Below are 20156 nucleotides of genomic sequence, written 5' to 3' on the forward strand. Positions count from 1 at the left end.
CATATTCAGCCGAGTGGTGGCAGAAGTGGTTTTACATCAGCAGTTCTCCTTCATGAGCATTAGTAAGAAAAATCGAGAAACTGAGGGGCAAGATGAATGTGAACATTGAAATGACAAAGAGTGACATTGAGCCAACGGGTAAAGTAGTCAGGGATTGAGGGGTAGGGCACCAGTGTCTGTAGATGACTGTAACAAGATGTCAAAAGATTCAAAGCTCAGATATTTAGGAAGGTGAGAAACCTCCATACTGTTTTCCATAGTGGCTGTACCCATTTACATTCCCACCAACAGTGTATGAGGGTTCCCTTTTCTCCACATCCTCGCCAACATTTGGTATTCGTGTTCTTTCTGATGATAGCCGTTCTGACTGTATAAGATGATATCTCATTGCGGTTTTGATTTGCATTTCCCTGATAGTTAGTGATGTTGAGCATTTTTTCATGTGCCTGTTGGCCATCTGCATTTCCTCTTTAAAAAAATGTCTATTCAGTTCTTCTGCCCATTTTTTAATCAGGTTGTTTGTTTTTTTGATGTTGAGTTGTATGAGCTTTTTATATATTTTGGATATTAACCCTTTAGCAGTCATCATTTGCAAATATTTTTTCCCATTCAGTAGGTTTTCTTTTCATTTTGTCCATCGTTTCCTTTGCTGTGCAAAAACTTTTAAGTTTAATTAGATCCCATTTGTTTATTTTTGCTTTTATTTCCTTTACTTTAAGAGATGGATCCAAAAAAATATTGCTGCGATTTATGTCAGAGTGTTCTGCCTATGTTTTCCTCTAAGAGTTTTACAGAGATCTGATTAAAATCCAGAAGCACACTGGCATGGTTGCTTTTTTCTCTCTCTTCTCTCTCTGAATCGATCTCTCTTTTTCTGTCTGTGTAATGAGTCTCCCTAAGGCATGATGCCACCATACAGAGGAGTTGGGTTGAGCATGCTCTGTAGAACAAATGTTAACATTTTAAGAAATAATGATCCTTTCTAGTGACACCTGCATCTCACTTCTTGCCAATCTTACAGATGAAATTTTACCATGTCAAGAAACATCGAATACCAAGAAGGAACAATGCCATCCAGATATAAGTCTCTGCAGATTTGATTCTACAGATGAAGGATTGAGGTGTAAGTGTTAAAATGAGATGTCTGCCTGCCTTGTCAGTGTGTAGGCCATCCATGAGACTCAGAAGCCTAACGGGAATATCAGACCTCTAGTAGGGATACTCACTTGACAAACTCTGTTGACATCTATGTCTTGGTTTTATCAGGAGTATCATTGGGGTTTTAGCTGGAGTGTTATTGCAAGTCTGTTGTTTATTCAAAAAGTGAAAGACAGTAAATATGTTAAGATAATGTTGTTTTGTAAAACAATTACATTAAAGATCTTGGAATTATATACAATGTTTCTTCTTTAAAATTTCAACGTGATTGTGAATAGTAAATTATTTAAGTTAACTGATTTCCATAAAGTAGGTAAGGTCAGATATTATGCCATTTAAAAAACCACAATGGAAGCAGTGGTAACAAGAAAAAGTAGAAATCTCTTCATTTTTTTTTTTTTTTTTTTTTTGGCGGCAGTGGTTCTCATTCGGAGGATGCCCATCTGGATCAAATGAAGAACTTTTAAAAAGTAGAGGACACTCTAAGACTTATTGAATCAAAATTTCCAGATATGAATTTGTGTGTGTGTGTGTGGTGTGTTTAAGCCTTGATTGCAACTATAACCATTGTTAAGCAGCCACTCTAGTAGACTGTGATAGTCCACCGATATCTTTTTCTCCTCTCTTTAGTGTGTCAGGCCTGTGGATTTGATTTTGACATGTGTGACTGGGTATCAGAAACATCTGCTGGGCAAACTTCCTGGATGCGCACAAGAGCAAGAGAAATTTCTGTGTTAGAATCTCCACCTCAGCAGGATCAAAGCGGTGATGATGAAGGTAGCAAATAAAAAATCATATTGATTATGCTGCCTTTTTAACTTTTTTTAGTGGTTGCTCTAGAGTTTGTGAAATACATTTACAACTAATCCAAGTCTACTTTCAAATAACTCTATACTTCCTCATGGGTAGTGCAAGACCATTATAATAAATACTCCTAAATCTTCCCTCCTTTCCCTCGTATTATTGCTGTCATTCATTTCATTTAATTATCAAATACATTAGGTCTATTACTGTTTTGAACAAACTTATTTTTTTGATTAAGCAAGTTGAAAATAAAATGTTTCATTTTACTTTCATTTATTCCTTCTCTGATACTATTCCTTTGTTTATGTAGATCTGAGTTTCTGACCTGTATCATTTTCCTTCTCACTGAAGAATGCCTTTTAGCATTACTTGCAAGTCTACTGGCCACAAATTCCCTCAATTTTTATTTGTCTGAGCAAGGCTTTATTTGTATTTCATTTTTGAAGGATAATTTTTGCTGGACATAGAATTCTAGGTTGAGTTTTTTTCTTCTTTTAATACTTTAAATATTTTACTCCACTCTCTTCTTGCTTACATGGTTTGGAAGAGAAGTCTGATCCAATTCTTATCTGTGTTCCTCTATAGGTAAGATTTTTTTCTTCTTGGAATATTTCAAGATTTTCGCTTGTCTTTGATTGCAGCTTTGAATATAGTAATGTGCTTAGGTGTAGTTTCTTGGATATTTATCCTGCTTGGTGTTTCTTGAGCTTCCATGATCTCTGGTTTGGTGTCTGACATTAATTTGGATGAAAATTCTCAGTCACTGTTACTTCAAATATTGATTCTCTTCCTTTCTCTCTTTCTTCTCATATTTCCATTATGCATATGTTGCACCTTTTGTAGTTTTCCCAGAGTTCTTAGATAGAATCATTCCTTTTCTTCACTGTTTTTTTTTTTCTGTTTGCTTTTCAGTTTTTGTAAGTTTCTATTGACGTATCCTTAAGCTCAGAGATTCATTCCTCAGCTGAGTCAAGTCTGCTAATGAGCCCTTTGAAGACATTTTTCATTTCTGTTATACTGTTTTTCACCCCTAGCATTTTTTGATTCTTCCCTAGAATTTCCAACTCTCTGCCTACATTATCTTTTTTGCATGTTTTCTACTTTTTCCACTGGAACTCTTAACTTATTTATCCCAGTCTGATAATTCCAGCATCCCTGCCAGATCTGGGTTTGGTTCTGGTTCTGGTTCTGATGTCTATTCTTTCTCTTCAGACTATATATTTTTTGCCTTTTAGTGTGCCTTGTAAGTTTTTTGTGTGTGAAAGCCAGGCATAATGTACTGCATAAAAGGAATTAAGGTAGATAGGTATTTAATGTGAGCTTTTATGTTTATCCAGCTACAGATTAGGCTCTGTTTACTGTTGGCTGTAGCCGTTAATGTCTGAGGCTAAAATTTCATGCAGTGTTCTTGTTTTGGTCCCACTGTTGTCTTTGGGTTTCTCTAAAGATATCTTCTGAAATAAAGTCTGAGACCGGCAGTTCTTTTGGTAGTATTTCCTTGTTATCATACAGGACCACTTTTGATGTGGTGATAAGTTGTGAGAGGAAGGGAAGCATCCTATAGTCCTATGAATGGATCTCAGTCTTTGATCCAGTGGGGGCTGGATCTGGGTATTTTGCTCCTGTTATCTGGAAGGTTAGAACCTGCTGGATTTGATATCTCACTTCTTCCAGTTAGGATCTCCAGTCGGTTAGCTGGTTGTAAAGCTTCTCTTGAGTGAAAGCCTTATTAAGAATAACAGGACAGTCCAGGTATATTTCAAAATGACTACTTTTCCTCTCCCCCAGCTGTAGGCACAAGAGGATTTTTCTCTGATTCTTGCTGTGAGAACCTGGTAGGGCTCCTGAAGGTAAAACTCACAAAAGAGTGGGGTCCTCCCTAAGATGGGACTGCCTGGAGCTTTTAACTCACAAACGTGTTCACACTGAGCCTCCAGCAGTTCACCAATCACAATCTAGTTTTTTCCACCCCTGTACTTTCCCATACAATTTTGGGATTCTGCTCTTGAAAGTTGTGATTCTCTGTATCTGCTTACCTCACCAATTCTTGCACAGTGGTTTGTGCCATGACCTCAATTTTCCTAGGGGTCTAAGAAGAGTTGTTGATTTTCAGTTTGTTCATATATTTTCTTGCTAAGTGGACAGGAGTAACAACTTCCAAGCTTATTACATGGTGGTCCAGAAACTGGAAATTTTGCAGGCTTTTTTTCAATTAGATTTGTTCTCTTTCTAAACCCCCTTTACTCTTTCCTGCTCTTTTACTTTGTTCCTACCTCCTTGTTCAGCAATTTTATCGTGGTATTACTCAGCAACCCAGAACCTTATCTGAGTAACAATCCTGGTTTAAGGTTTCATACTTGATAGTAGTGCTTGGAGTTTTGCACATACTGTCACTTAGCCATAGCCCACAGCAGTGAGGGTCAGTATCTTTCCCACCTCAGTTTACGAGAAGGATTTCCAGCCCTAATCTTTGACCTCATTGAGAGAATTTGACTCTGTTCATCCAGGATTTTGCAACATTTAAATTAGTCAAAATTCTAGCTACTACAGCCTGCTTCTGGTCCCAACATCCAAGAGTTCTGTGGTTTCAGCCCTGCTCATCACTTGGCATATCTATTTTTTCCTTATCTTCTGAGATGTTTTGTCTTGTTTAATCTGTCTCTGCTTTTGTAAAAATGTTTTTTTCATTTTATTTATCATTTCCTTACGTATAGGTCAGAGGAAAAGTATTAACTTATTATATACTACTTTGATTAAAGGCTAACATGTCTAGTAAATAAATTTCACTGAATTTAAGTTCAAAGTTTTTAGATGTTGCAGGAATATTTGCTCTCTTACAAAGAAATAAAACATTTGAAAGACTTTATCTTTGAAAATTGAAGTTATAAAACGTAGAAATATCTTTGTATCTCTGCATTGTATATATTATTGAGTTCAGAAGTAATCCAAATTGGTTTTAAGAATCAGATGGAAAAAATTGACAATATTTTTAAGTACTATACAATCCATATGTGTAGTTTAGTAGGACTGTAAGTATATGATGCTTCCATGTAGTTTGGTAAGAAAGAGGGCAGTTTAAATTACATTCCCTTAAACGATAAAAGTTTTTCTGTGAAGAATAGAAAAAATAATCAAAAGGGAAAATAATTCTGGGAAGAAAGATGAGGAATTTTTGATTAAAGAAAGATTGCATTGTTATATTTAAAAGAATGATCATTTGGTGGTTCAGAGATTTTTATATCAGTAGATTTCTTTTTATAAGAATATTGAATTTTCATATTGAAGGTATTGTCAAACTTTGATTTTAGGAATTAGGAGGAGATTACAATGCATTTTAGAAATCAAATATGGAAACGAAAATCTGTAATTTGTAGTTGATGCAATCTTTTAAAAACATCGTATTTTTTTTTTTTAAACATCTTTATTGAAGTATAATTGCCTTACAATGGTGTGTTAGCTTCTGCTTTATAACAAAGTGAATCAGTTATACACATACAATATGTTCCCATATCTCTTCCCTCTTGCATCTCCCTCCCTCCCACCCTCCCCATCCCACCCCTCTAGGTGGTCACAAAGCACTGAGCTGATCTCCCTGTGCTATGCGGCTGCTTCCCACTAGTTATCTATTTTACATTTGGTAGTGTATATATGTCCATGACACTCTCTTAACCTGTCACATCTCACCCCACCCCCTCCCCATATCCTCAAGTCCATTCTCTAGTAGGTCTGTGTCTTTATTCCCGTCTTGCCACTAGGTTCTTCATGGCCTTTTTTTTTTTTTTTTTTTCCCCTTAGATCCCGTATATATGTGTTAGCATACTGTATTTGTTTTTCTCTTTCTGACTTACTTCACTCTGTATGACAGACTCTAACTCCATCCACCTCATTACAAATACCTCCATTTCATTTCTTTTTATGGCTGAGTAATATTCCATTGTATATATGTGCCACATCTTCTTTATCCATTCATCTGTCGATGGACATTTAGGTTGCTTCCATGTCCTGGCTATTGTAAATAGAGCTGCAATGAACATTTTGGTACATGACTCTTTTTGACCTATGGTTTTCTTCAGGGTATATGCCCAGTAGTGGGATTGCTGGGTCGTATGGTAGTTCTATTTGTAGTTTTTTCAGGAACCTCCATACTGTTCTCCATAGTGGCTGTATCAATTTACATTCCCACCAACAGTGCAAGAGTGTTCCCTTTCCTCCACACCCTCTCCAGCATTTATTGTTTCTAGATTTTTTGATGATGGCCATTCTGACCGGTGTGAGATGATATCTCATTGTAGTTTTGATTTGCATTTCTCTAATGATTAATGATGTTGAGCATTCTTTCATGTGTCTGTAGGCCATCTGTATATCTTCTTTGGAGAAATGTCTATTTAGGTCTTCTGCCCATTTTTGGATTGGGTTGTTGGTTTTTTTGTTATTGAGCTGCATGAGCTGCTTGTAAATCTTGGAGATTAATCCTTTGTCAGTTGCTTCATTTGCAAATATTTTCTCCCATTCTGATGGTTGTCTTTTGGTCTTGTTTATGGTTTCCTTTGCTGTGCAAAAGCTTTTAAGTTTCATTAGGTCCCATTTGTTTATTTGTGTTCTTATTTCCATTTCTCTGGGAGCTGGGTCAAAAAGAATCTTGCTGTGATGTATGTCATAGAGTGTTCTGCCTATGTTTTCCTCTAAGAGTTTGATAGTGTCTGGCCTTACACTTAGGTCTTTAATCCATTTTGAGTTTATTTTTGTGCATGGTGTCAGGGAGTGTTCTAATTTCATACTTTTACATGTAGCTGTCCAATTTTCCCAGCACCACTTATTGAAGAGGCTGTCTTTTCTCCACTGAATATACTTGCCTCCTTTATCAAAGATAAGGTGACCATATGTGTGTGGGTTTATCTCTGGGCTTTCTATCCTGTTCCATTGATCTATATTTCTGTTTTTGTGCCAGTACCAAACTGTCTTGATTACTGTAGCTTTGTAATATAGTCTGAAGTCAGGGAGCCTGATTCCCCCAGCTCCATTTTTCGTTCTCAAGATTGCTTTGGCTATTCGGGGTCTTTTGTGTTTCCATACAAATTGTGAAATTTTTTGTTCTAGTTCTGTGAAAAATGCCAGTGGTAGTTTGATAGGGATTGCATTGAATCTGTAGATTGCTTTGGGTAGTAGAGTCATTTTCACAATGTTGATTCTTCCAATCCAGGAACATGGTATATCTCTCCATCTATTTGTATCATCTTTAATTTCTTTCATCAGTGTCTTATAATTTTCTGCATACAGGTCTTTTGTCTCCTTAGGTAGGTTTATTCCTAGATATTTTATTCTTTTTGTTGCAGTGGTAAATGGGAGTGTTTTCTTAATTTCACTTTCAGATTTTTTGTCATTAGTGTATAGAAATGCAAGAGATTTCTGTGCATTAATTTTGTATCCTGCTACTTTACCAAATTCATTGATTAGCTCTAGGAGTTTTCTGGTAGCATCTTTAGGATTCTCTATGTATAGTATCATGTCATCTGCAAATAGTGACAGCTTTACTTCTTCTTTTCCGATTTGGATTCCTTTTATTTCTTTGTCTTCTCTGATTGCTGTGGCTAACACTTCCAAAACTATGTTGAATAATAGTGGTGAGAGTGGGCAACCTTGTCTTGTTCCTGATCTTAGTGGAAATGGTTTCAGTTTTTCACCATTGAGGACAATGTTGGCTGTGGGTTTGTCATATATGGCCTTTATTATGTTGAGGAAAGTTCCCTCTATGCCTACTTTCTGCAGGGCTTTTATCATAAATGGGTGTTGAATTTTGTCGAAAGCTTTCTCTGCATCTATTGAGATGATCATATGGTTTTTCTCCTTCAATTTGTTAATATGCTGTATCACATTGATTGATTTGCGTATATTGAAGAATCCTTGCATTCCTGGGATAAACCCCACTTGATCATGGTGTATGATCCTTTTAATGTGCTGTTGGATTCTGTTTGCTAGTATTTTGTTGAGGATTTTTGCATCTATTTTCATCAGTGATATTGGCCTGTAGTTTTCTTTCTTTGTGACATCTTTGTCTGGTTTTGGTATCAGGGTGATGGTGGCCTCGTAGAATGAGTTTGGGAGTGTTCCTCCCTCTGCAATATTTTGGAAGAGTTTGAGAAGGATAGGTGTTAGCTCGTCTCTAAATGTTTGATAGAATTCACCTGTGAAGCCATCTGGTCCTGGGCTTTTGTTTGTTGGAAGGTTTTAAATCACAGTTTCAATTTCAGTGCTTGTGATTGGTCTGTTCATATTTTCTATTTCTTCCTGGTTCAGTCTCGGCAGTTTGTGCATTTCTAAGAATCTGTCCATTTCTTCCAGGTTGTCCATGTTATTGGCATAGAGTTGCTTGTAGTAATCTCTCATGATCTTTTGTATTTCTGCAGTGTCAGTGGTTACTTCTCCTTTTTCATTTCTAATTCTATTGATCTGAGTCTTCTCCCTTTTTCTCTTGATGAGTCTGGCTAATGGTTTATCAATTTTGTTTATCTTCTCAAAGAACCAGCTTTTAGTTTCATTGATTTTTGCTATTGTTTCCTTCATTTCTTTTTCATTTATTTCTGACCTGATCTTTATAATTTCTTTCCTTCTGCTGGCTTTGGGGTTTTTTTGTTCTTCTTTCTCTAATTGCTTCAGGTGCAAGTTTAGGTTGTTTATTCGAGATGTTTCCTGTTTCTTGAGGTAGGCTTGTATTGCTATAAACTTCCCTCTTAGCACTGCTTTTGCTGTGTCCCATAGGTTTTGGGTCGTCGTATCTCCATTGTCATTTGTTTCTAGGTATTTTTTGATTTCCCCTTTGATTTCTTCAGTAATCACTTCGTTATTAAGTAGTGTATTGTGTAGCCTCCATGTGTTTGTATTTTTTACAGTTCTTTTCCTGTAATTGATATCTAGTCTCATAGCGTTGTGGTCGGAAAAGATACTTGATACGATTTCAATTTTCTTAAATTTACCAAGGCTTGATTTATGACCCAAGATATGATCTATCCTGGAGAATGTTCCATGAGCACTTGAGAAAAATGTGTATTCTGTTGTTTTGGGGTAGAATGTCCTATAAATATCAATTAAGTCCATCTTGTTTAATCATCGTATTCTTTTAAATAAAATATTTGTGTTTCAAGCTTGATTTGGAAAAGTAATACAATAATTTTGTTCAAAGAGAAAGCAGCTAATTTCTTCTAAGTTGCTTTTTTCCCCTTTATTTTTCAGGTTACTATATATGGGTAGGAGCTAAGCATGCTTCTACTCTTAACCATTTAGACAGCAGGGCTTATCTAAATAGCTCTGTGTGTCACTGCCTGGGCAAGAGCTGTCATCTTCAATTCTATTACTCTATGGAAAACAGTGTTCTGAGAGTAGGACTGTATAATCAAAAGGTGAGAAGAAACTTGCATTAATTTCAAATTCATTGAATAAATGAAATTTTTATTCTTGGCAACTTTTGTTTCTATTTCTCAGTTGCATGTAGGCTATAGGTATTCCTTATCTTGACTTTATTTGGTATACCTTTAATTTTTTTTTTTTTTTTTTTTTGCTTCTGAGGGCGAATTTGTTTTTTTCTTTTCCATTATGGTTTATTGCAGGATACTGAATATAGTTCCCTGTGCTATACAATAGCACAAATGTTGTTTAATTGGTATACGTTTAAAAAGAAGTATTAAGAAGCTGGTTTAGGAGATATTGTCATGTCCACTGTGGTTGTTTGCAAAATATTTCATAAAATTGGTAAAATTCATGAAAATATATTAAAAACTATGGTATAATAATATATTTGGGATTCTATATTATTAACTCTATACTGAAGCTCTGATGTGATCTGTTCTGGATTTTTGATCTCTGTATACTTAAAGCTGTAAATATGATGGAAGCAAATTACTTGTTCTGGTACAGTAGATACAGTTTTAAAAGATTGGTAATTGCTGATTAAATACAGCCAAATGAGTCATATAAATTAAAAAATGGTGTGCTGGGCAGAGTGAAAGTTGTAGTGGTAATGCTAGTGAATAAACAAATCCATGCTTTTTTTTTTTTCCTTAACCTAACTAACTAAAAACAATTCTCTACAATTGGGAAAAACTTGAGACACTTTGAGAACTTCTATTGTGAAGAAGAATTTATTTATACGTAGGAGTAAAAAAATCATAAGGGTAAACAGCAGTTATCCTACAAATGGGAAACATTTGACAATAATTGCAGGAATTCTGACATTGAAAAAGAAAGACAGTAAAAGTATCCAAGCAAGTAGTTTCCTTTGGCTCAGGATGCTTTGGATAAATCCAGTTGAAACTTCTGCATGACATCAGCCAGATTCATTATTCAACAAAAGTTTGTCATCTGTACTTAACAAGTGCCACTAACCATCTGTCAACAGTATTTTCTTCTGTTCTTTTCTGAAGTTTGCAGTGACTTCATAATGAATCTGCAAGTATCAGACTGCTTATTACAAAGATACTTGAACATTCAAGAGGCATTCCCCTTTTCTTCTGAGTTCTGTCATATCACCTCTCCCTTTTCCTTTTGTGTTGTTTTCATCATATCCAGTCTTTTTTCTTCTACTTCTCTTTTCCAGACTTCTAAAGCATGAAGTTGAATGAATACTCTCATTAGATGGCCTAATACATTGTCCTTTGTTACCCAGATGAGACACAATTTGTAGCATTTTTAAACTATATTTTGTACATTTTTTTGTAGCAATATTTGGCAGTCCACTGCCCTAGAATCTATTTGATATATTTCATTCAATTTGACATGGTGTGGGGTGGGTGGAGGGGCAGAAACCTCTCCCTGCCCTTTGTGTAATACTCCAAACTTTCCAGATAATTGGGAGAAATTTTACCCCAAAAATAGGTTAAACCTTATCCGTATATGTTATACCATTCAAGCTTTAAGCACCTTTTAGTTATTATCACCTGTGCCATGTAAACCAAGCCCATTGAGCTTTCATGCAATTTGAAATTTTCTGTAATTTCCAAATCCTTCTTCAACAAAGGCATAATAAAAAAAAAGTCTGGAATAATTTTGTTGAGCTTATATTATACTTAAAGATGCTTTAAAAATACACGGTCCTACAATAGTGTTTTTCACATGGTGGGTAATCAACAGTCATTAGATTTTGAATGAATCACTGTCCTAAGTTTGAGTAGAAACTTGTTATCTATCTTCTAATACTAGGGATTATTTTAATCTACCCTGAACATCAGTGATGGATTTTAAGTTTCAGCATGTGGATATGGAGTTTTGAATTATTGAAAGTGAGCAATATCATTCCTCTGGTGGCTCTGGGATTGCACAAGAAAAAAGTGCAAACAAATTGGCTTCAGATACCGCCTCATATAATAAGAATAGACTTACCAAGATTCCATTTCCCACATTATAAGAAAAGAAGAAGTTAATTCTGGAGAACTGACCTAATGTGTTAATCAAAACCAATTGGGGGTACATCTTAGAGAGCATTGACTGATGTTTGATCCATTAGTTTACCCAGTATTCTGCAAGGCAGTGTCCAGTCTTTTCTGACACTATTTGCTGTGCTCTATACACGTAAAACGTTGGTCACCAATGCAAACTGCATCAAAGTACATTTAAATTACAAGTTGATGTTTTATCACAAAGTTAAAAAGGACTTCAAACCTATCATTTAAAAAATTAGCTCTTGATGAAAATGATCATTTACATATTCCATGAATAGAATAACGAAAACAACCCTTAGGATGAAATGTGCTGATGAACCAAGAAATATCTAGTGAGAATGCTGAGGGTAATTTTCTTTATTTTCAGAGTACTTTAGAACTTGAGAAATAGAAAATAGGTAAAAGACAAGTTAACTAAAAAGTTGAAACTTTTAAAGTCAGCTTCAGTGTGTAGCAGTTCTAGTTTGTACCATTGAACTATTCTTGGGATCAAGTCTCTGTCCATCATCTATAAGAAAATAATCATAGCAACGACCTATCTTTTATCCTGAGAACAGCTGCCATGTCAGTGAGCCAAGGATAGTGGGGGTGTCCAGCTTGTGGTGCCTTTTATATATTTTAAAATTCCCACTGGCAAATAAATAGGAGGATACATAGCTGGGACAGGAGAGAAAATGCCTTAGAAAATATCTTTTCTTGTATGATACAGATTTTAAAGCTATAATAAGCTCTCCTTGAAGGAAGGTTTTTGCCACAGTACATGGTCCTATCACCACATGCAATCAAAAGTAGTTTAAAAAAAAAACCTTGAATTTGATACCTTGATTTTTTTCATTGAAAGGGGGAAGGATAAGCTGGTCTCTAAGAGATCTAGTGATAAATATTTTTCTTGAAAGGTAAAATGGCATTATTGATCCTGGTCTAGGGGGATAAAGACAAATAATTTTGATTGATTGATTTTAAGATAATAGAAAATTAGAACATCACTTGAAAGGCTTTTCTGAACTGAGGGTTTCTTTTTTACATTGACTCCTGTTGAAAGTAACTAGATAAGAGTCTGAGAGTAAGGACAAAAATAAAATAAAAGCTGATTTCATTTAGTTGGGGTAAATCCTTTTTCCTTTTCATTGCTTCTGTTGTCAGATAGGAAAATGTGGTAGAAAAATCTGGATTTCATACACAGTATACCATTAACTTCTTGTGTGAAAAACCATTTAAGTTTAGAAAGAATTCTGCTCAGCTTTCTGAAAAAAATGTAAATGCATTCTTCTTCAAGTAGAACGGGGGGAATCAATTAGGCACTGTGAAGAAAGAGCACAATAGCTGTAAATTATCCTCATAAAATTAAAGTGAGGGGACATGGTGAATGCAGCTTGCCAAGTAGTGTCACTAAAAGCATCTGTGGAGAGTGTAGTGTCTGGATGCTAAATAATTGAAGTTGCATAAGAAATTATTGAAAGAAAAATTTGCTGTATTTATCAACTTTTTATAACTTCACTTCATTGTGATGTGACCTGGAAGCTATCAGCTGAAAATGTGTCCACCATGTATGTTTCATTGTCTTGTGGAAGTCTTAACCGTTGATAGAATAAGTAATGGAATGAAGTATATTTTAATTGGTTTAGACTATCTTCTGAAATACTTCAGACTTGGAAATTGGAGTAGATAACAAAGGGCAAAGGACTAAGTTAAAAATAGATTCATTTTTAGAAAACCTTAAGTATGAATGAAATAAGTGAAACCAAGTGAGGAAATAAAGGCTAACGAGAGTCTGAAAAAGTATGAGTGTCATGTGTCATTTGAATTACAACTAGCTGTCACCTTTCAGTGCTGTTTCCTGTCTCGCAGAAGGAGAGCACAGAGATAGTCTCAGAGCTCAACCTGAGACATATTTATGCCACTGTCTGCATTTTCACTATAGTTCATTATACATATATTTCACTAAATCTAAGGAAAAATAGAATTATTTCAGAACATAAAAGCACAGTCGTAAATCATAAAGTCCAGTACCATAGGCAAAATTGTGGAGTACGTTATAGACTTTTATCGAATATCTGACCTCATAGTATATAGTAACATAATTTTGGATACACTTTGCAACCTAGAAAATGATCATCATACAGATGCATGACATAGCATGCTTTAGAAGACATGAAAAGGTCTTTGATTGAGTGACTGGAGAGTCAAATAGAAATATAATCTCCAGAAAACAACTGTATTATTTGGAACTTGGAATGAATTCTTCCATAGGAAAAAATATTTAAGGTGAGATTGTACAGAAAATATTATCTGATAACAATTTTTTAACTTTCATGTTAAGTATTTGCCTGCCATTTTTTCTTTCCTATTATCATGGCAATATTGCAAAATGAAGTAATGTCAGTGGGATTAAGATATAAATAGCTGGTTTATTAGTTGCTATTTAGAATTTTATTTTTCGAAGTGCAGTACTTTATTCAAGATTCCATTCAAATTTTTGTTCTGTCCTTACTCTCCATCAGAAAAAAAAATAGGCAGCTTTACTATGTAGACATGCTTTATTTCCTTATTTTTAAAAACAATCATTTTTATAGAGCAGTTTTAGATTCACAGCAAAATCGAGAGGAAGGTACAGAGATTTCCCATATACCCCCTGTCCCCACACACCCCCTGTCCCCACACATACTTAGCCTCACCCGTTTTCAGCATCCTCCACCAGAATGGTACACATGTTACAACTGATGAATCAACACTGACACGTCATTATCACCTGAAGTCTCTAGTTTACATTAGGGTTCACTCTTGGTGTTGCACATTCTATGGGTTTGGACAAATGTATAATGAATGACATGTATCCATCATTGTATCATCATAAAGGGTATTTTCACTACCTTAAAAATCCTCTGTGCTCTATCTTTTCATCCCTTCCCCTCTCCTTTTCTTCATTTTTCTTTTAAAATGTTATATAGCTTTTTAACCAATACTTTAGATTTCTTAGTACTTAATATCCTACAGGTAGGGTAAAATCTACTGAAATATAATTAAGAGAGCACATATATAACTATGAGAGTAGAATTTGCGGAATGAGTGATGTCTTTTTCTTTGGATCAAAGGAAGAAGAAATATTTTGGACCTACAACATATCAACTCACAGAAAATGGGTGAAAGCGGATGTATTAATACCAGAAGGACTGAAGACATTTAAGGTATAAAAGGGAAAAACAAGTATTTTTTTTTATCATGAGTTCAATTTTTAGCTTTGTAGTTATGAATTTATCACCCATTGCTTCATTTAAATTAGCATTGAAATTAGGGATGTTGACTTGTATGTCTGGGGAGAGCAATTACTTTTCATTGTACCTATAGCCCTGCTCAGGTCAAATCTTGTTGAATGGAGGGGCAAGAGCATAACTACTCTTGTTTAAAGCATCCTCACCCTCCATGGGTTCCCTCCCTAGGATCCCCAGACGCCATGCAGTACAACCAGGGAAGCCAGGTACATTATGAAGCAGATAAATAATAAACTGGTATTGGAAAATCAGTAGAGTATATTTAAATGTTTTGAATGCAGTAATTCATACCTTTATAACACATGGGTAACTCTACCTGTACAAAGATGCATCTGAAATAAACATAGGCTCAGTGGGAATGCTATCTCTTAAAAATATTAACTTGGGGTTTTGTGTTGTATATAGAGCTGAGATTGTGCAGAAAAATGTATCTGATAATATTTTTAAACTTTCATATCAAGTGTTTGACTGTCATTTCTTTCTTTTCTAATATCATGGCAATATTGCAAAGTGTAGTAGCGTCAGAGAGATCAACATTGAAATACTGGTATAATTAATTGCTATTTAGATTTTTATTTTTGAAGTGTAGTACTGTAAGTTTCCACCCATTTTGTTTTGTATATAGAGTACATAAATATATTTATGCTGGAGTGTGAGTGTAAAATAATGAGGCTGATTGTATGTGTGGCTTAGGGAACCAATTTCATTCGTTTAAGGTAATATCACACTCATACATTTTTCTAGGTATTAAAAGGGAGAGCCCAAATGATACTGAACTGTGACCATGGAGGTTTTTAGAATCCAATTTACTGCTAAAGTTGGAATTTATGAATCAGCATTTTTGTAGCAATCTCAGAAGAGTTGAGGTTTATATCATAGCACGTTGAGTTAAAATTTTGACACTATTTTAATTTTTCTAAGCTGATATCTTTATAACTTCTGAAGGAAGTACTGAATGATTGGACCTTTATTCTTTTTTACATAAGCTGAATATTAAAGTTTGTTTTTATGCTTAACTCAAAGATAAAACAAAAAATATAATGAAAATAATATTGGAGTTATCTGAGGTTTCCAAGTACATACTAAATGTAACTGGCTTTTCAGTAATGGCAGACTTTTGAGATCAAAGTTTAAATGCATAAATTTTTGAAACCTAAACTTATCATTTCTGCATATCTGTTATCTTGCTGCTATGAAAATACACAGCTGTAGGTCCAATAATTTTAACATATAAGATATTCATTATGGAGAAAGATACAAAGTGTTCTTATGAAATATTTAAATTTGATATTATTTTATAAATTGTTAAATATTTATACAAACTTCATCTTAAGTAATTCTTAATAAACAAATATATATCGCTCATGTTTTTGAAAAGAAATTCTGTCAGAAACTTTAAGCTGAAAGAGACTAAAAGGAGTCAGTCTTTGTTCCTAGCATCTTATTTACACATTAACAATATCTATGCAAAAAACCCTGAATTACTATGCTGTATACCTGAAGCTAACACAATATTATAAATTAACTATACTTCAGTAAAAAAGAAATACTTTTGCTCTATCCCATGAAAACAAAACAAAACCCAGTATCTAGTTCAGTGCTGATCCAAAGAACTTTCTGTGTTAATGGAAATTTTATCTATGCTCTCCAGTATAGTAGCCAGTAGCCACATGTGGCTATTGAACAGTTGTAATGTAACTACTGAAGTGTAGAACTGAATTTTAATTTAATTTTAGTTAATTTAAATTTAAATAGCCCTATGGAGCTAGTGACTACCGGTTTGGACAGCAAATAATTAGTTATTTGCTATACAGTCTTTGATTTCTATCTCTCCTGCACTCTTGGTGTTAATTAACCATTGCTCTTGTTAGAACCTCAAGGGATATTAATACTTGGACATTGTCTCACACTAGACTAGCAATGTATGGTTGTTTCACTTGCTAGTATTGTATACCTTCAGAAAGCTAGCAATTCGATTGGAGAAAATGAGATTCATTTCCTTTAATTAGTGCTTCTTTGATTATTAGAGCAATTCTTCTATAAAAATTAATAGATTTTTAAATTTATTCTTTTAAATGTTCTCTTCTGTTGTGTATCTTACTGTCTGCCTGACATTTCCCTTCATGCATTCCAATAACTAATTTTAGTAGTTAAAAAACCAAATGCAGTTATATAGCTCTCGTATAAGTAGTGATAACACTTATTCTTTTCCTTGAATATTAAAGTAAGCGGACTGTGAAGATGACCAAACAACAAGTTTGCAGTCAGGGACATTGTCGGTGGTTAAATGGGATGCTTTCCTCAGATCATGGGTCGTTTCTCAGAGGCCTCAGTGGATCTAATGTGCCCATCAGTCTTATGTGTGTGGGTCAAGCTGATCAAATAGGAACTTTGTTCTTAGTTGTTATTGGCTTGCTCTTTAAACAGACATTTTTCTTAACAATTCTTTAATCTCTATTATTCTTTTTTGGGTCTTTTTGAAGAGATTGTAAGCTCACAAATTGTTCTTTGTTTTTCCCTGAAGATTATTTTTGAAGGGACTATTTTGAGCCAGAAAGGTTTTATTGGGCTCGATCAGCTCTGGGTCTACGCCTGTGCACAGGCCCCATCCAGACAGCTCTGCTCTGCAGATGAATTCCCTTGTGCCAGCGGCCAGTGCATTGCCCAAGAACTGGTCTGTGACTCTCAGCAGGACTGTTCTGATGAGAGTGACGAGGATCCAGCGACTTGCTGTAAGTAAATTAATGGTTTACTCACTCATATGCTCACATTCATGACTACGCTTGGATTTAAGAGTCTTTGTCTTGAGCAAGGTACATTTAATTTGTATGAAGTAAGATGAATGTACATTCTCATTCTGACGCCATTAGTACTACTCCTTGTGGGCATCTCTATGCTAACATCTCTATGATGTTTTGGTGCTTTTTGCTAACACTTGAAATCTCTCTATTTGTTCAACAAATGAATAGTTGTGATTAGTTGTGTGTGTGTGTGTGTGTTTTGATTAAAGAGGAAAATGGATGGGAGAGGGAACCTATTTGTACTCTGCTCTTTGGAGACATATATTATGGATTGCTAACCTTTATTAATTGTAGGGCTTTTTCCATTCTGACCAATCATGTAGGAAGCTGTGGGGAAAGGGTAAAGAGGAGAAGGGCTGCCATGGCCTTCCAGACAACCATGGTGACATAGAAATCATGTCAGCCATGGTTGATATTCATGACTAGGCAAGAAAGCCCAACAACTTCATTTCAGACCGTTTATGGAGAGTCTTTGATAGGAGTAATGACGAGAAATTCCATTACTATTCAAACCTAGTTGTATTAGAAAGGAAATATAACGTAATTTACAACCTACATGATGGTTCTCATAGGAGGTAACTTAGCAACTAAGATATTTGTGTCTCTTTAGAAACGAATTAAGACTACATGCATCCAATTTTTATGTCACAAACAAGAGGGTTTTTTAATTATTAAAAATTTGACATTTATTTTGCTGCAGTGTTTTATTTTAGTGATATATTTTGTTGAGCAAGAGAAGAGTATGGCACTAAGATAAATGTCACCTTTTTAATGAAAATGCTTCTGCTGATGGGCGAGTAAGCATTTTATTAGCAGCAGTGGACTGGGGTGTAGAAAAGAGAAGATGGGAAAGCAAGCGAGAAATCCTCTGCCTGTTTGTAAGCAGGAATTCAATTAATTCCTCAGACACCTGGTCTTAACCATAGATTTAAGCAAAATAATCTCCTTACCAATATGATCTCTGTGGATATTTTCGGTGCTCTCTTTTTGTTCATTAAAAAATATGAGGACCATTCGTTTTCTCTAATGTGAGTGTCACATTCCTCTTTATACTTCATTTAAATGCTTTTTTACAGACAATTTGGTTCATTTCTTTTGGAGAAATTCACCTTTCTAATGGTTTGTATTACTCTCAATTCCAATAACTGAAAGTAAATATATTTCTTATCTTTTCAATTCTACATATGGAAACTTAGCTTCTTTTCTCCTTTTTTTCCTCTGGTGAAGGCTCTCCTTTTAATTGGTTTTCTTAATCGAATTCCACCTAGAGTATTGGTAGATACTTTAGCATTTGATTTTGGGCATATTTTCCCATTTCTCCTCCTTTATTGAAGTTTTATTGATTACTTATCTGGCATTTTCCCCATAGGGTATATCTTGATACCATCCTGCTATTTCCTTTATGTGAATTCAGGGACAGATGGCTGTGCTTATCGACAGATAGTGTTACTTCTTAGTCTGATAAGTATTCCAAATAATGTAAGCTCATTTGGCCAAAGAAAACCTGTCATGCTTGCTTGAGATCAACTTTATATAAGGGATATGACCAAAAAAAAAAAAGGTAGCCATGTTACATATTACAAAATATCCATATACTTTGATGTCAGCATGAGTATTTCATGTAAATATTTGTACAATCATTTTTGCTTTGAGGAAATTATTTATATAGTAATTGAATTATTAGAATTAATATAATGTTACAATATTTTCTGCACTAAAGTGTTTAACATATTGTGCATATATACACATGCATACATATGTTATTACAAATTAAGAGGCTTTCCTTTGAAATTTAAAACCACTTTGAAACATTTTCCACATACTTTTAAATTTATACTTTACAAATTTGAATTTGTTATACAAATTTTTCTTAAAAATAGAATTTTAAAGTTCATGAAGCACAAGGAAAATGCTCTTATATCTTCTTTTTATCCCAGTATAGGATGAATCTCTAGAACGGTGTAGCTCATAGATATAGTTTGAATACACCAGGAGTACTTACCATATTCTGGAGACTCGGTAAATATTAACTCATGAATATTGTCAGTTGGTATCTGTAGTCTGTGTGATTTTTGCAAAAGGCACATTCACTCAGGTGTTCTTTCTTTACCAAGTTCCTCTTACTTTTATACTATTTTGACAAATGTAGTTGGTTGAGCCTGTAGCCTAGTGCCTTTTCAAAAGCAGTTAATGGTAAAGGGAAAATGGGTTTTGCTAGAGTTTGCTATTATAGCGTTACTTCCTTGACCAGCAGTATCAGCGGCAGCATCTGAGAGTTCCTTTGAAATGCAGAACTTCAGGATATATAACCCAGCCTTACAGAACCCAGAGTTTCATTTTAACAATGTCCCAGGTGATTCACCTGCATATTAAAGTTTGAGAACCACTGTGCCTAAAAGACTTCAGAATTGAAGAGATGGCTGAGAGAGAAAACAGGTGGCAATAAAAAAAAAAGTAGTTTTAAGAGGCAATTGGAGGCCTTTCATGATAGCAACAAAACTCCCAGTACTTCGCTAATCCCTAAGGGCATCATTATAATTCCAAACAATACATTTTAAAATAGTTTTATTAAGGTATAATTATTGTACGAAAATCGGCACAAAATCAATGTATACAGTTTGATTAGTTTGGACATATGCATACACCTGTGAAACTGTCACCACATCCTTCACCTCCAAAGTTTTCCTTGTCCTCCC

At 34.7% G+C, this 20156-nt stretch overlaps 1 protein-coding gene across 1 annotated transcript in view; it reads left to right on the forward strand.

Moving 5' to 3' along the window:
* MALRD1 (MAM and LDL receptor class A domain containing 1) overlaps positions 1 to 20156 on the forward strand; it is a 620077-nt gene that overhangs the window by 79652 nt on the left and 520269 nt on the right. The window contains exons 7-11 of the mRNA XM_068545334.1: positions 1022 to 1123; positions 1789 to 1935; positions 9190 to 9356; positions 14483 to 14575; positions 17184 to 17391. Of these exons, the coding sequence (XP_068401435.1) occupies positions 1022 to 1123; positions 1789 to 1935; positions 9190 to 9356; positions 14483 to 14575; positions 17184 to 17391 (717 nt within the window). The remainder of the gene's footprint in view (positions 1 to 1021; positions 1124 to 1788; positions 1936 to 9189; positions 9357 to 14482; positions 14576 to 17183; positions 17392 to 20156) is intronic.

Source organism: Eschrichtius robustus, chromosome 1 (genome assembly GCF_028021215.1).
Source record: "Eschrichtius robustus isolate mEscRob2 chromosome 1, mEscRob2.pri, whole genome shotgun sequence".
In the NCBI taxonomy this organism is placed as follows: Eukaryota; Metazoa; Chordata; class Mammalia; order Artiodactyla; family Eschrichtiidae; genus Eschrichtius; species Eschrichtius robustus.